General features: G+C 47.7%; 1 protein-coding gene across 2 annotated transcripts in view; it reads right to left on the bottom strand.

The window, feature by feature from the left end:
• NPR3 (natriuretic peptide receptor 3) overlaps window positions 1-6,566 on the bottom strand; it is a 75,799-nt gene extending 69,233 nt beyond the window's left edge. The window contains exon 1 of one of the 2 annotated variants that reach the window (XM_056112158.1): window positions 5,512-6,566. In XM_056112158.1, the coding sequence (XP_055968133.1) occupies window positions 5,512-6,274 (763 nt within the window). In that variant the 5' untranslated portion in view covers window positions 6,275-6,566. The remainder of the gene's footprint in view (window positions 1-5,511) is intronic. The other variant, XM_056112157.1, reaches the window with a different exon arrangement.
• Between the last annotated feature and the right edge of the window lie 8,356 nt (window positions 6,567-14,922).

Here is a 14,922-nt window from a genome sequence, read left to right as displayed (position 1 = left end):
AGAGTGACAACTGTGTGGCAGCCTTGGATAAATAACCAAACTAGAGTAGTTCAAGGAGGTTTAAGTGAGGTTTAAAATGAAGACTGGTAGACGTGTTCATGGTAAGTTCACAGCAAACAAACAAAAGTCTATTTTTTTTGATTTCTGGAGATTGGAGGGTGGGGGTAGAACAGTAGGGCAAGAAAGGAAATGTCATTATAGCCCAGCTGGATAACATTTAGAGGGCAATAATGATACCAAACACTGTACTAATCAAAACTTCTGGTGTGATCATATTGAGAGAATGACAAGAAGAAAAAATTGAGTGTGGTAAGAGACAAGACCTAAAATCAAAGAAATAGAAATAACAGGCTATTTAAAGGGATGAATATAAACACCTACAGAGAGCTATGACATTTGAAAATAATTTCCTCTGAAAAATGAGCAATGACATGAAAAAGACGGAAAATACTTGTTTATTATATATCATGCAATTTTCTGACTTTTTAAACCATACAGTTGTACAATTAACTTTGATTAAAAAAATAATAAATACAACTTTAAAAATTATTTTCTCTAGTATGGAGATATCTCAAAAATTAAAAATAGGCTTTTATGACCCAGTAATTATATTTCTTGGCATCTACCCCAAGAGCTCAAAAACAATATTTCAAAAAGATATCTGCATTATATTCACCGCAGTACTATTCACAGTAGCCAAGACCTAGTAATGATCTAAGTCTCCAAGAACAGATGAAAAGGTAAAGAAATGGTGGTGTACTTACATGGTGGAATATTACTCAGCTATAAGTAAGGTGAAATCAGGCAAATTTGCTGCTATATGGGTGGAACTAGAGGGCATCACAGGACTGAAGTCAGTCAGAGGGTGAGGGTCAAATACAAAATGATCTCTCTGGTATGTGGGATACTAAGAAACATAGTGAGGGAATAACAAATGGCCAAAGGTAACAGACACTGAAATTCTGTCTACAAAACCAAGTTTCTGGTGGGGAACGGAGGACTTAGAAATACTTGGAAACACAATGACACTCCGGTGGTTGGAACTATATGTCTAAACAGTCTTGCAAATCACAGCTTCTTAATAAAATTGGAGGTGAGTGTTTTCTCAGAGGTGGGAGGACTATCTCAAATGGCTGGAATGTATGCCTGGCATGTACAAGGCCCCAAACTCTATCCTTAGCACTTCATAGGTTAATTACCCCTAGATATAGTATTGGAGGTCCCTAATCACTGACCCTAAGCAACCTGCCTCACTGGGACCAAGTCTTGACCTCGCTGGTCCACACAGCCCGCTCCCCAAAAGTAGTTTTTTTCAATACTGTACATTAACTGTTGTTTACCAAAGAGACTGAACCTTTACATCAGTTGTTCATAAAATTGCTTCTATTCCATTTCTATCCAATGTTCTCCTCCTACCCCCACTGTGTTTATTTACTCATTGTGAGTTCTCTGTTTAGAAACTCTGATCAACCACTATGTCATTTACCCCAGACTTATTCTAAAAATAAATGACTCCGACTGATTAAATATTGTTATCACTACAGTTGTCATGCAGGCCCAGATTAATAACATGTTCATAGCTAAATGGATAAAAGCACACTTCATCCTATGAAAGTACTTCTAGTTCTATATCTTAGACAAAACTCTAGCTTTTGTTACATAAAAAAAAACTATCTTTAATTAGCAATAATCATGCCTTGGATAAACCTCAATGGCTAACACACTGAAACTAAGAAAAAGCTTAAAAGTATTATTCTTTCTAAACCAACCATTTGACAAATGAATTTGCTATTGAGTATAGAATATTGAAGAATTCAAATGACCCTATAATTTAATCCCTTTGAGATAAAGATATTTACCTATATATGCTCAGACAGATGTACTTATCTCAATGACATATGTTGTCTTTTTTAGAGAAAATATTTAAATTACTGACTTTGATGGTAAATCCCTAAATGAATGAATGTCTGGTATTCCTTTTTTCTCCCATTTTCTCTCATAGAGCAGAGTCAAATGAGCTTTTATTATATTATTTCAAGTGGAAGCTTTTCAATTTTTACACTCTGGGAGCTCCCAAGAGAGGCTCATAGGGACTTGGGACCATTCGTTGTGATTCTCTGCCAATGGGAAAGGCTCAAAGCAAAGGCCCAAGGTCAGGGACGTTGAAGTGTTGGGGGTTCATGAAGGGACCCCAACAGTACTGACAGGAGGCCTCCAGGGCCACACCAGGCAATGCTGAGGGCAAGAAAAGCACGTGGGTCTAAGGATTCGACTCCATGCCCAACACTCCTGTATTATTTCCCCTCCCCCTGGCCCCAACATTGTCTCCCTCTATAAGTGTCTTCCTCCTTAAGAGATTCAAGCAAGATGATCTTGTTTTAAAGATAAATTGAGCCCCCCAAATCCCCCAAATAAGAATAAAACTTTTTTTTCTAGGGGAGGTGCACACCTGGGGGTACTCAGGGGTTACTCCTGCTCTGCACTCAGGAATTAGTCCTGGAGGTGCTCAGGGACACTATGGGATGCTGGGGATCCACTCAGGTCACACACTACCCATGGTACTATCATTCTGGCCCCAAGGGTAATACTTTTCTAGTTCTCAGTCTAACATAGAATTTTCAAACACCTCTAAAGTTCAGTTATATTTTTACACTTGTGTGTGTTCAAACGAGCAGCACCAAACATCCCTGTGGAGAAGTGGGGTTCTCTTCTGACCTTCCTGATTCAGAGACCAGGAAATCAGGCAAAGAGAGCTCAGTGACCATCACAGGTCATACAATAGGCAGAGGAAGAGAGACTGAATCAGCCTCTCCTCTCTATGAGTTCCTTCCACTAGGATGACTGTCATAAGCGTGTTAATAACAACTAGAACAAAACCTCACATTCACTGGGTACTTAGTGCTTCTTTGGCACCCTTTCAAGGCATTCCAGTTTGTTTGCTCAGTTAATCCTCCCTGCAGCCCCAAGAGAGGAGCTTCCTAGGACCCCACTTTAGGGGGGGAGGGGGTCAGGGAAGAGAGGTTTAAAAGAAGTTCCACTCCCCAACCCCCGATCCCCGCCTGTATACAGGATCCCCTGTACAGAACCTCTTTTTAAAGCCCATTCAAGGCTAAAGGTGATTGGTTAAAAAAAAAAAATGCCCAAGTTTTGTAATCAAGCAACTCTCTGGAGAGTAAGAAGTTCTCGTGTTAAGGGGGCGGGGTGTAAATTGAGCGGAGACGTTATTTTGTTCCATATTTTAGAACATCGGCCAAGTTCCTGTTGAAAATACATTTTAGGAGAAGTATGAGGTAACTTTACCACCTGTAAAATAATATACAAGATCATACGAGCAATCTTCGTATGACCGTTTCAAACTTGGTAAGTAAAAATTTAAAAGGCGAAGTGATTGGGGGTGGGGGGAGGGCAGCTAGATAGCACAGTGGGTAGGGCGCTTGCCTTACATTGGACCGGCGCAGTTTGGGGGTTCCCGGCATTCGCTATGGTTCCCCCACCTCAGCATGCCAGGATTGATTCAGGGGACACTATGGGATGCTGGGGATCCAGAGTGCAGAACCAGGAGTAATCCCTGAGCATCGGGGCCGGGTGTGGCCCCAAACCATAAATAAATAAACAGCGAAGAGACTGTGGGGAAGAGTTTTGGGGAACTGAAACCCGTTTCTGCAGCAGGCTTTGTAGACCAAGCCCTCTGACAGCCCAAGCCCGACAGCAGGACACCCCCTACCCCCACCCCACTCCGCGCGCGCGTCCCCCGGGCTTCTAGCGTCCCAGCCAGGTTGCCGGGCGTCCAACTCCCCTCTAGTTCAGCTGCCTCAAGTGGAGCAGGAATCCCCTCTCAGGGATCCCCGCTGTTCTGCAGACTTGCGGGAAGTGGCAGCTGATGCCCGCAGGCGCACGGGCACCCCCATCCCCTGCCTGCCCCCGGAAATCATCAGCTGCTGATTCCCGGGCCTCGAGGAATTGGGTTCCCCCGGTCCAGGCGGCGCGATGTCTGCAGGGGGTCTGCAGAGATGGAGCGGAAAAAGAGATGTGGGGTTCTCGACCCGGTTTGGCGGATGCGTAGCGGGGTCCCAGCGCCCGTTTTTCTTAATCCGCCTGCCCCGCCGGCCCGCCGCCTGGCAGGGAGAGGCGCGGATTGCCTGGAGTTCGAATGCGCCAAACTTGGCCTGGCCTCCCAGCCATCAACACCTCCCTCGTCTTCACTCTCAGAAGGGCGTTCACCCGGAGTGCGGGAAGAGGAGCGGGTGGCCGCAGCGCCAACCTCCCTGGCGCCTCTGTCCACCCTCACCTGTTCCTGAGAGCCCCTGCCTCGGGTGCGTTGTTCCCCGCGGCCAGCGCCCAGGTGCCCTGCAGTGCCGAGCCACGGACTAGCCCCAAGCCGGGTCGGCCCCTCTCACCTTGGGTCTCCCCGTTTGCCCATCCCGTGGCAACCCAAGAGCGTGAGCGTGGAGGGAGCTCAGGGGTGGAATTCCGAGAGACTTGACACCCCAACCCTGACTTCAACCTAGAGGGACCTGCCCCCTGTGCTGGGACCACAGCCCACCGTGCCTCAGTCTACTGGGCAGTAAAGTGAGCTGCCAGGCGGGCTTTCGCGGTAAGGGTACCCGCACCCCTCTCCCCCAGCCTCCGCCTCCCCTTAGGCTCTCTGGAGCCCTATCCATGCCCCTCCGACTTGAGCACTTGACACAGTTTGGTTATTATTATATGAACCCCCACCGATCTACAGAGTAAAAGGGAAGAAAGAAAGAAAAAAGGGGGGGGGGGTGGGAGAAGGAAACTTGGGCGGCACCCGGGAAAGAGATCTCTGGGTATCCGATCTCCTCCTGGACGTGAGCGACGCGACCCGAACAACCACAAGCAGCTCCTTCCCGAGGGGACTGCGCGCCCGCGGAAGGTCTGAGAAAGGCGAAACAATGAGCCTTCAAAAGAAAAGTTGAGACCTGGGAAAGAGAGGCTCCGAACGGAGACACCCCAGACCTGAGCTGGCCAACGGGTCGCGCGGGACCCCAGAACGTCAGCTGCTCTCAGCAGGACGCACGTCGGGGGAAGAGGGGTGTAGAAAGAAAGGAAGGAAGGAAAAGACTAGGTAGTTCTTGGCGTCTCCGGATACTCAGAGACGCGGGAGCAGGACGCTCACCAGAACGCACCCCTAAACGGCCAGCCGGGTGCGGCAGAAGGGGGAGCGAGCTGGGGGAGATCCTCCCGCGGTTAAACAGCACCTGTCCGACCCAGACGCGCGCCAACAGCCAACCTAAAAGCCCCTCCCCGCCCACCCCCATCCCCACCCCTGCTCCTCCACCTCCCTGGGACCCTCTACTCCCAGCCCACCACCTGGACGCTTGATCATCCAAGTTCTGCTCGGGCACAGGCCACACTCCCGGACGAGTTCCCGCGCTCGCGCGCGCGCGCCCGCCCTAGGTTCTCCCGTGCCGCGCGGGGCAGTGGGGTTCGAGGACCCGGTACGGAGAGCCGCTGGTCGGGGCAGGGGGCCCGCGGCACGCTCCTGCTCACCTCGCTCACTGGCCTGGATGTTGCGCACGATGTCGTCCAGGTCCAACTCTTTGGCCTCGTCGAAACTGTAGTAGGAGGTGTGCAAGCCCTCCTCCTGGAAGACCTCGTGGACCCCCTCGAGGGTGAAGTAGCAGTTCCGTTCCAGTTTGTCGTCATTGTAGAAGAGCGCGGCGCGAGTCCACTGGTGGTGGCGGAACAGAGCGAGCATCATCTCGCCCATCTTGGCGTAGGCTGGCGCCACGCGCGTGAGGTGCGAGTACTCCGTGTCCTTGTGCTGGAAGCCGGCGGCCAGCGCCCCGGCCGACAGCATGGGCAGGTCCCAGTGCGATGCCAGCCGGGCCACGGGCGCCGCCGCGTACTCGCACACCGGCCCCAGGATGAGATCGGGCTTGGCGCCGCGAGCCGCCGCCACGCGGTCCACTAAACGGAAGAGCGCGCCGTTGCCGCAGCCCGAGTCCTCGTAGGTCACTTGGAAGCGGGTGCCGGGCGGCAGTCGCCACCGCCCGGTCCCATTGCTCTCCACACTGCGGAGCGCGAACTCGATGGCCGGCCGCACCCGGGCCTGGGAGAACAGGTACGAGTTGTCCTGGGGCAACAGCACCAGCACCTCGATCTTCTGCGGCGGCAGCGCCTCTCTCTCCCGGCGCCCGGCGCCCGCGCCCACGCCCGCGCCCTCGCCGCCGGCGCCTCCCGTGCCGCCGGCCAGCAACGCCCAGCAGAGCAGGGCGCACGCGGAGAAGCCGAGCACCGGCAGGGACCGCATGGTGCCGCCCGAACGCTCCTGCCCTCGCCGCCGACTCGCCCGGTGACACCCGCCCACCCTGCCTCTTTCTCCCCTTCTCTTCTCTCCGAGGTCCCTACGCCCCTTAGGGCGTGCTAGGAGAATATCCCACCTTCGGTAACTCGCCGAAAGGCAGAGGAGAGCAAGAGTCCTTCTCTGCGATACCACTAGTTTAAAATAAAAGAAAAAGAAAAAAGAAAAAAAAAGTTCACCGGGTGTAAACCTGTACGCCTGGAATATACTTATATACACTAATGATAAATATATATATTCGTCCTCCCTTTATATATGCTATTTTGCTTAGAGGTGGCTTCTTATTTGGGCGTTGCTAAGGTTGCTTTTGAAAGCGTATTTGTAAAAGGAAAAAAAAAAGTTAGACTTGTCCGAGTGTTTGTAATTGACGGTGCATCTCCCTCGCGTTTGATCTCATTGATTCGCGCCGGTTCCTGGATCCATGGCCCGCGTTTAAATAGCGTGGCAGCGGCGGAGCGTGTTACCACACAAGGCGCGCCGAGGCGGGCTTGTATTTCCAGCAGGGGGTGGGGGTGGGGGGACAGGGAGTGGTGGGGGTTGGGCTGGGGGAGCCTCTCATTAACATTCTTACATCAGGGCTCCTCCCCGCACCCCTCCGCTTCCTCCTCCTCCTCCTCCTCCCCAGTCCCTAACCCCCCGCTCCCAGCCCGCCGCGGGCTTTTGCCTTAAAGCCGCAGCTGCCCACGTCCGCACCGCACCCGCGGGAGCCCGCAGCGCTGAGCCGCACGCCCCGCCGGGGCCCGCACGTGGCACAGTCCTCTCCAGCTGCCCGCTGGGGTAAAGGAACTGTGTTTGCATGTGCCGAAATGCACATGCCAGCCCGCGCGACACACAAAGAAAGTGAAGGCAAGGAAGGAAAAGCCGAAACGTAATTAGGCGAGGGAGTAGGGGGTAGGGAAATGGGTGGTTTCGGTGGAGAAATAATCCGTAGGTATCCCCTCCCCCTCCCCACTCCCCCTACCAACACACATGTGCACATACACTCGCTCTCACCTCTTTTTCATCTCGTCCAGATTCCTCCCGACGCGCCCCCTCGGAGTGGGCAGAGGACCTTTCTGGACCCCGGCTCAAGGTCGGGGAACAAAGACCAAGGTCCCGAGTGCGGACGGCCAGATGGCGGACCGGGGACGCCGGGTCTTCAGTGGCACCTCCAGCCGCGGCGCAGCGCCGACCTCCTCCCTGCGGACGCAGTGTTGGGGATCCCCGCGTCCGCGCAGTGTTGGGGATCTCGGCGTCGGCGCGCACAGACCCTCAGCCGCGCGCTGCTAGCAGCAAAGCGAAACTTGTTGCTCCCCACGCCGGGGGGTGGGGGGGGGGGAACCACCGCTCAGCTTCTGGGGGGGGGGTAAAATAAATAAATAAATTAAATAAAGGCTTGAACCCCATCTCCAAAGCGTGCTCCGGGCTAACCCAGCTATTCCAGGTAAGCTTCTCCGCGCCCCCCCCCCCCGGTAGCACCCCCAAGTGTCCCCTGGGGTGGCGGCGCACGCTCCGCTCCCCTCCGAGCTCCCGGAAATCCAACCGCTTCTTCTCCCAGGAGCACCATCACACAGTGCTCAGAGTCGGGACAAGCAGGGAGTGGCTCCTGCCCCGGAGACCCGGGCCCGCGGTTCCCCTCGGCCGCCGAGACAAGCTCAGAGGAGCCGCGCCCGGGTCCGCCCGCTGCGGGACAGGTCCCAGCGCAACGTGGTGGCACACCGAGGCCCTTAGCGACGTGAACTCGCCACATGGGGCGGGAGAGTGCTGGACACTTAAGTCCAGCAAATTAAAATAAATTGGAAATGTTTTCAAGTGGTCTTTCCCTCGCCCGGGCGTCCGAGTTCACAAATTCCGATGCGTCTCAAACCCTCCCTCCCGACGCCCTCTTTCGGCAAAAGCCGGCAGCCTCCCGCTGGCCACAGCACCCACAGCGCTGTTTGATTTGGGGTTGGTTGATGGGCTTCAAGTTTTTTTGTTGTGGTTGTGCTATTTTGTGTCGTTTCGGGTGGTCTTCCCCCAGCCCCCCACCCCACCCCCACTTCGAGTCCCACAAGAGCCGTCAGTCTCCTTTGTAACAGAAAAAAAAAAAACGCAAACTGGGGTTCCCGGAGATGTGGCCACCGAAGGCAGAAGCCTCGCAGCCAATAACGGCACCTGCATATCGCTTGCTGGCACCTCCTGCTGCGTCACGACAGGCAACGCTTTAACCTTCAACCGCTCGGTCCTTGAGATTTCAAGTGATGCGCCTGAATCTTTCAGCGGGACTTTGTAGCGCCTGCGAGAACCTTCATTGATTTATTAAGAGCTGCTGATGACTAGCAAAAAAGACGTGAACCCACGGTTTCACTCCGGAGCAGCACCCCCCCCCACACACACACACTAAGAAGTGAGATTGAAGTATTCACAACAATTGAGTCTTCCCCCCTGAACCCCGAAGAAGGACAGAGACCGAGACAGACGAGGACTGAATCCAAATTCCTAGGGTCTTAATGGATTTGGAAACTGGTTGCCAGGAGACAGAGAAGGAGCAGGGTTTCCTATTACCGCTGGTTCTGCCCTGTGTCTGGGGACGCGGGCCAATGGCGATAGGATTCTGCGCGGGGCGGGGTGTAGCATGGGCTTATGCAGAGAGTCTGGGGTTTCAGGGGCACCAAGAGCTCCGCTCCTCCGCCAGGCGCTGCCCAACGAGGGTCACTGTTAGGGCAGCGCGCTAAGGTGTGTCAGTCTCTGGGGTTGCTCCCTCTCCAGTTAGTCACTCAAAATCCTGACAAAACAAGGTGTGACCAGGAAGAGCCCCTCAATTTACACAGCTGAACCCCAAAAGACAGGGTTGGACTCTTGGTGATGTTCAAAGCACCTCCGAGAATTTCCCAATGTGCAGAAGTTAGGATTTTTATTCCCAACGAAAATAAACAGCAGATTGTAAGAAGACCCACCAAGAAATAGGAGTACCCAGGTTTTGACCCTATAAATTTGTTTTCTTCCCATCCAATTAGATTTCCCCCCCCCCAAACAGTATATGTATATATATGCATTCTCCAATCTTGGGCTGGAAAAGATTTCTCCCCCCCTGTGGCTCGCACATTCGAAGCAAGTGCTTACTGAACACATTCCCAGCCGGTGGGATAGATTCTAAATTCACCCCTGTCTTTAAGACACTCCCACTGCCTGCGTGAAGAATTGAGTTCCCACCACCACCACCACCAATTACAAAATGAGTTATTTAAAAACCTCTCCATCCCCTGAGAATATCTTTTTCAAGAAACTGGGCAAGAGATCAAGTGTGCACCCCCGATTATGCCAGGTGAAAGAGAATTTGGAAACAAAACTATCATTAAGTAAAGCATGTTATATAGCAAACCTTCATTTCATATGTAATTAAGTTTCAAAGATAGAGCAGAGTCAGAAGATTGCTAATATTTTATATACAAATCTCTACAACAGTAAAAAGATGAGTTAAACCAAGAAAGAAGAAGATACAGAAAATATTCATCCCATGCTCTGGGAGAGAGCTCAACAAGCAGGGGTCTCCTGGCGAGCAGGCCAGGCCTGGTCCCCTTAGCACCAGGAGCTGTGGCCCAAAAATCAAAAGGAAAAGAACTCCTTCCTTGAATTTTCAAATACTTTTTTTCAATTTTGTAAAACTGAAGTGGGGGTGGAAGAAGAAGCATCATTCAAAAGACTGCTAACCTTCTCACTGAGTGCTTGCTCTTTGTTTTACTTGCTGGATGAAAATAAAAGGCACTTACAGAGAAGTGCTGCAAAATACAATGAAGTTGGCTGAAAGTCCGTGTTAGTCTTAAACACTGTTAGAGATATCATCACCTTTTGTAAGATTTAGAAATGATCTTGTCAATGTCCACAAACCATTTTTTTCAAATTGTTTATTAAAATTAGGTGTCAAGTTTTCTGTAAAGTACTCAAGTCTTTGTTTTCTAACTCTGTGAAATAAAATCAGTGCCTGAGTGCTGGTATTTCTTGCCTCCAAGGCCAACGTACAGACACTTGGAAGCACATCCAGGCAGAAGTTTTCTCCACCACTTGTTACAATCTGTGTGACCTTTCCCCTCCTAGTGACAAGAGGTTCTACAGAAAGGGTCCTTTCAGATTTTTAGAAAAGAACCTCTGAAGTCACACTGTAAAATACCCTTGTGAAGCTTATAGCCTTCCTGAAACAGAAATGTTGAAAACACACTTCCCCCTAGAGGCAGAAAAGATAAAAGAATAAACACAAAATTTAAGAACGCTTCTGTAATTCAGCAAGTATTGGGATTTCAGTTTTTAACGTATAGCTGATGTTTTAGAAAAAAAAAAAACATTGAAGATATGAAAGGAAAATCCAATAAGCACCAACAAATTAAATCCAAACTTTGCCTCTAGGTTTTGTCTTTTTTAAGCAGGGACTCTATTTTTTGACCCCTTCTCTTCTATTACACAAACCTATGAGTTTGTATGTGTGTGTGTGTGTGTGTGTGTGTGTGTGTGTGCGCACGCACAATACCACTGTAATAATAGCAATAACATATTCTTCTAATTAAATTTATGATTCAATTTCACCAGACACTGAAGTTAAATGTGACCTGCAGGCATATTTTGAAAACACGGTTCTAGTATTTGAATCTCTTTAGGGTCTAAATTGTTTCTGTATTACAGCCCTCTTACGCTTTTGTTAACAATCTTTTTTTCTTTTCTTTGGAGGTGTTCTGAGACAAATGAGATTAGAAATTACTTTGGGAAAATGCAGAACTGATCTGTGATTTCACTGGGGTACTCACATGAGATTTTCTAGGGTTTATAAATAGAAAGCAGAATTCTATTGTTAATATACAGACAATTTTTTAATTTATGAATTATTCATTTTTTAAAAAACTGCGCTTCAAGGTTAGGTATGCCAGTACTGACCATATATAATTGGTTTATTTTGTTGTACATTTTGCTAATCCAAAAAAGATGAAATAAAATAAAAAGATAAAATGGGGTTTGGGGTTTTGGGTGGTTAATTTTTAAGTTTTGGTTCTGGTAGTTTGGTGAGGCAGGTGGGGTTGAGGGGTCAAGGTCACACCCAGTGTGCTCAGGAGCAACTCGTACCTCTCTGCTCAGGAGTCATTCCCAGAGTTGTTCAGGGGACCAAGTGTTCCTGAGAATCAATCCAGGGTCAACCACGTACAAGACATGTGCCTCCTACACGCTATCTTTCCAACCCTATAAAATGGAATTTGAGGAAAATTTATTAGGATAAAATAAGCAATCATTGGGTTCTAATTTTTTTCTTTTTTCTTCTCTTGGATTCTGCTTTTTCCCTTAAGCCTTTCAGTAGCCCCAAATTTTGGCAGCATTTGCCTCTCCCATCTGAGTCTCCAAGCTCATGACTTTATTTCCATTTCTAGGGAGGTCAGTCTATATAGGACCCCAGTCTTCAGTGGATTTCACTGTGTTCTGAAGCCTAAAAAAACATGTCTGAAGCCATTAGCTGATCATCAGCTCCATCACTCTGTCCCCTTTCTTGCTTCTGTGCTTCTGAAATGGAGAGAGAATGGTATTGTCCTGTTGTTGTGGAAGTAAGAGTCAGAAGTAGCTCTACAGCAGGAATGATTCATTGGGAGCTCTTGTGACTACCTTCCCTTCAGTACTCCACCAAGGATCCCTGGGATAGTTCAGTAGTTCAGTGTCTTTAGAGCACCTGTTTCACCAGCCTGACGCATGGGTTCAGTCACCAGGATCAATTCTACAGTTCCACTGCATGCCCTGAACAGGATTCTAACAGCCCTGTTTGTGATCCCCAATACCATGAATGATTTTTCAGACCCCAACAAAATCAAGTACAGTGATAGCACAGCGGTAGGGCGTTTGCCTTGCGCTGCTGGCCTGGCTGAGCTAGGTTCTGTTCCTCCGGCCCTCTTGGAGAACCCGGCAAGCTACCGAGAGTATCTTCCCCTCACGGCAAAGCCTGGCAAGCTACCTGTGATATATTCAATATGCCAAACATAGTAACAAGAAGTCTCACAATGGAGACATTACTGAACCTGGTCAAGCAATATATATATATATATATATATATATATATATATATATATATATGCGCATCACAACTAAAGGAATGTTAACCTCTGGCAAGTACTGAAGTACTGTAGCCAAAAGAAAAGTGTATGAGCCCCACAGTCTGACGTATGATCCCAACAAGCACCATAATTAAAAATACAAGCATTATAGCTAGGCACGTATGTGACCTGGATTACGGCAGTAACAATAAAAGAAGCATTGACCTGGGTGTTTCTATGATGGTATTTTGTGAATGTGATGAAAATACATCACCAGTGGGTTTAATTAAGGAGATTTTGGATTTAGGGAGATTATGGATAATCTAGACAGGCCCCAAATGGAGACTTTCCTGAGTAATAAATTCCTTCCACAATAAACACAATTTGTTCCCGACAAGCTGCTCACCAGATTTTAGACTTGCCTTGCAAGCCAATCACGCAAGTTAATAAAGTAAATTAATCTCTCTTGATATCTCTCTTCTATTGAGTCCCTTCTCTGATTCCTGGCTGATACAGTCACCCTCATCCACTAATCTGAAATCAAGGCAAGAACTTCTAGGGTTTCCTTGCTTCTTCAAAATAGTAAAACAAAAGTAATTCTACATTTCTGAATAGAGTTATCACAAAATATTTTTTTGTGTGGGGAAAGAGAATGAATCCTATTACATATCCATTTACAGGCCCAATTTAGCTGGAATGAAAAGAGATAAGTCTTGGAAAAATGACAGTAAATTATTTGGTGTTTCATCAAGTAGAGACAGTGTTTGCAGTTGTCAAAACAGATGTGGGTAAACCAAACAGCCCTTGGCACTTGTTATGCAATTATTTGACTTAACAAGTTGTTTTTCCACTGCCAAAGTTAAGAAAATGTTTCTGTAAAGGACCAGACAGTAAATGCTTTAGACCTTTCAGGCCATCCCACATCCATCTCAATGACTCAACTCTGCCACTGTGTAACAAAAGCAGCCACAGACAAACAGTGATGGGGAATCAGTAAATAGAGTGTATTCTAAACTTTATATACAAAATTTTAACTTGCTGACCCAATGAATTACATACACTTTTACATAATATAATTTGATCTGGAGAGATAGTACAGGGGTTAACAATAATGACTTGTGTCCCACTGATCCAGGTTCAAATCTCCAGCACTGCATAAAGTTCCCTGAATACCACCCTGGGTCACTTCTGAGCACAAAGCCAGGAATAACTCCTGAATACTATCAGATATGGAAATACGCACACACATAAACACACACACACACATCACGAATTTTTAAATCCCAGATTTCATTGCTTTGACCTTCAGTGAAATTTGTACGATATTTGTACGACGTCATCTCAGGTGTCTGTCAGCTGACTAGCCTAAAACAATTTTGTAGGGACCTTGACTATCTTAATAGATAATAGGTCAACACACTTATCAAATATTTTATGATGTCGAGGTCACCTAGAAATACAAAATGCCAAACATCTTTAGACTATTGCAAATGTACACTTAAACTATTCAGTCCTAGGCACTCGATTCATTGGTACAATAATGTACTCTGACTGGTATGAAGGAAAAGCTTAAATCAACTGATAGGAGAATCCTTTTAAGGTTTTTGTTCAAGGTAGGTTTAAAGAAATAAAGAAATCCATCATCTTTGCCTTAAGAAGAAAAAAAGGAAAACGTATGCTTACATGAAGACAAAAAAGAAATACCTTGAAAATGCATAAATGATCACTCTAAAATAAAGGATGAAAGTAATCCTATATATATGTGTGTATATATATATATTCATATATCTATATTAGAAGGCTAATATCCAAAGCTAGGGAAAACAGGAGCTAGGATGACTGATCAATGTTTAGAATCAACCACAAGGGGAGGATGGGGTGTGGAAGGTAGGTAAGATAGAGAAAGGAACAGAATGACAATAATTGCTGGAAAATGATCACGGTGGGTAAGAATTGAGTGTTAAAAGTATGTAAAGGGATATACCAGATAACCTTTCAGTATCTGTATTGCAAGCCACAAGGCCCAAAAGGAAGGGGGAGCAGTGCAGAGGAGAGAGAGAGAGAGAGAGAGAGAGAGAGAGAGAGAGAGAGAGAGAGAGAGAGAGAGAGAAAGTGCCTGCCTTAGAGGCAGTCTGTGGAGGAGGGATGATGGGAGAGAAACTGGGGACACTCGTACAGAGAAATGTACACCACTGGAGTGCTGGAGGGATGGGTGTTGGTACACCATATGACTGAAACCTAATGGTGAACAGCTTTTTAAGGGTCTATCGCACAGTGATTCAACTAAAAAAATCTTTTAAAAAAAAGTTATCCACTCTGCAATAAAGTACAAATGTATATGTCTTGTATACCCCTAAAAAAGAAGTAGGTTGCTTTTCAAAGACCTAAATACGGATACAGATACAGAAAAAAATTCCCAAAAGAATAATTAACATGTTAGAATTTTGAGATTACCAGAATATAGTCCATCTAGTCTTTCTATTTCGTGGATGGTGAGCCTGGCAAGCTACATGAACACTGGTTCCCACTGAATGAAGGAAAGCAAGAACAAGGATATGGTGACTCCAACGGTCCTGGTTG

This window comes from Sorex fumeus, unplaced genomic scaffold, assembly GCF_029834395.1.
Source record: "Sorex fumeus unplaced genomic scaffold, SorFum_2.1 ptg000015l, whole genome shotgun sequence".
Classification (NCBI taxonomy): domain Eukaryota; kingdom Metazoa; phylum Chordata; class Mammalia; order Eulipotyphla; family Soricidae; genus Sorex; species Sorex fumeus.
Note: the sequence above shows the minus strand (reverse complement) of the source record. Positions and strands in the feature narration are given on the sequence as shown.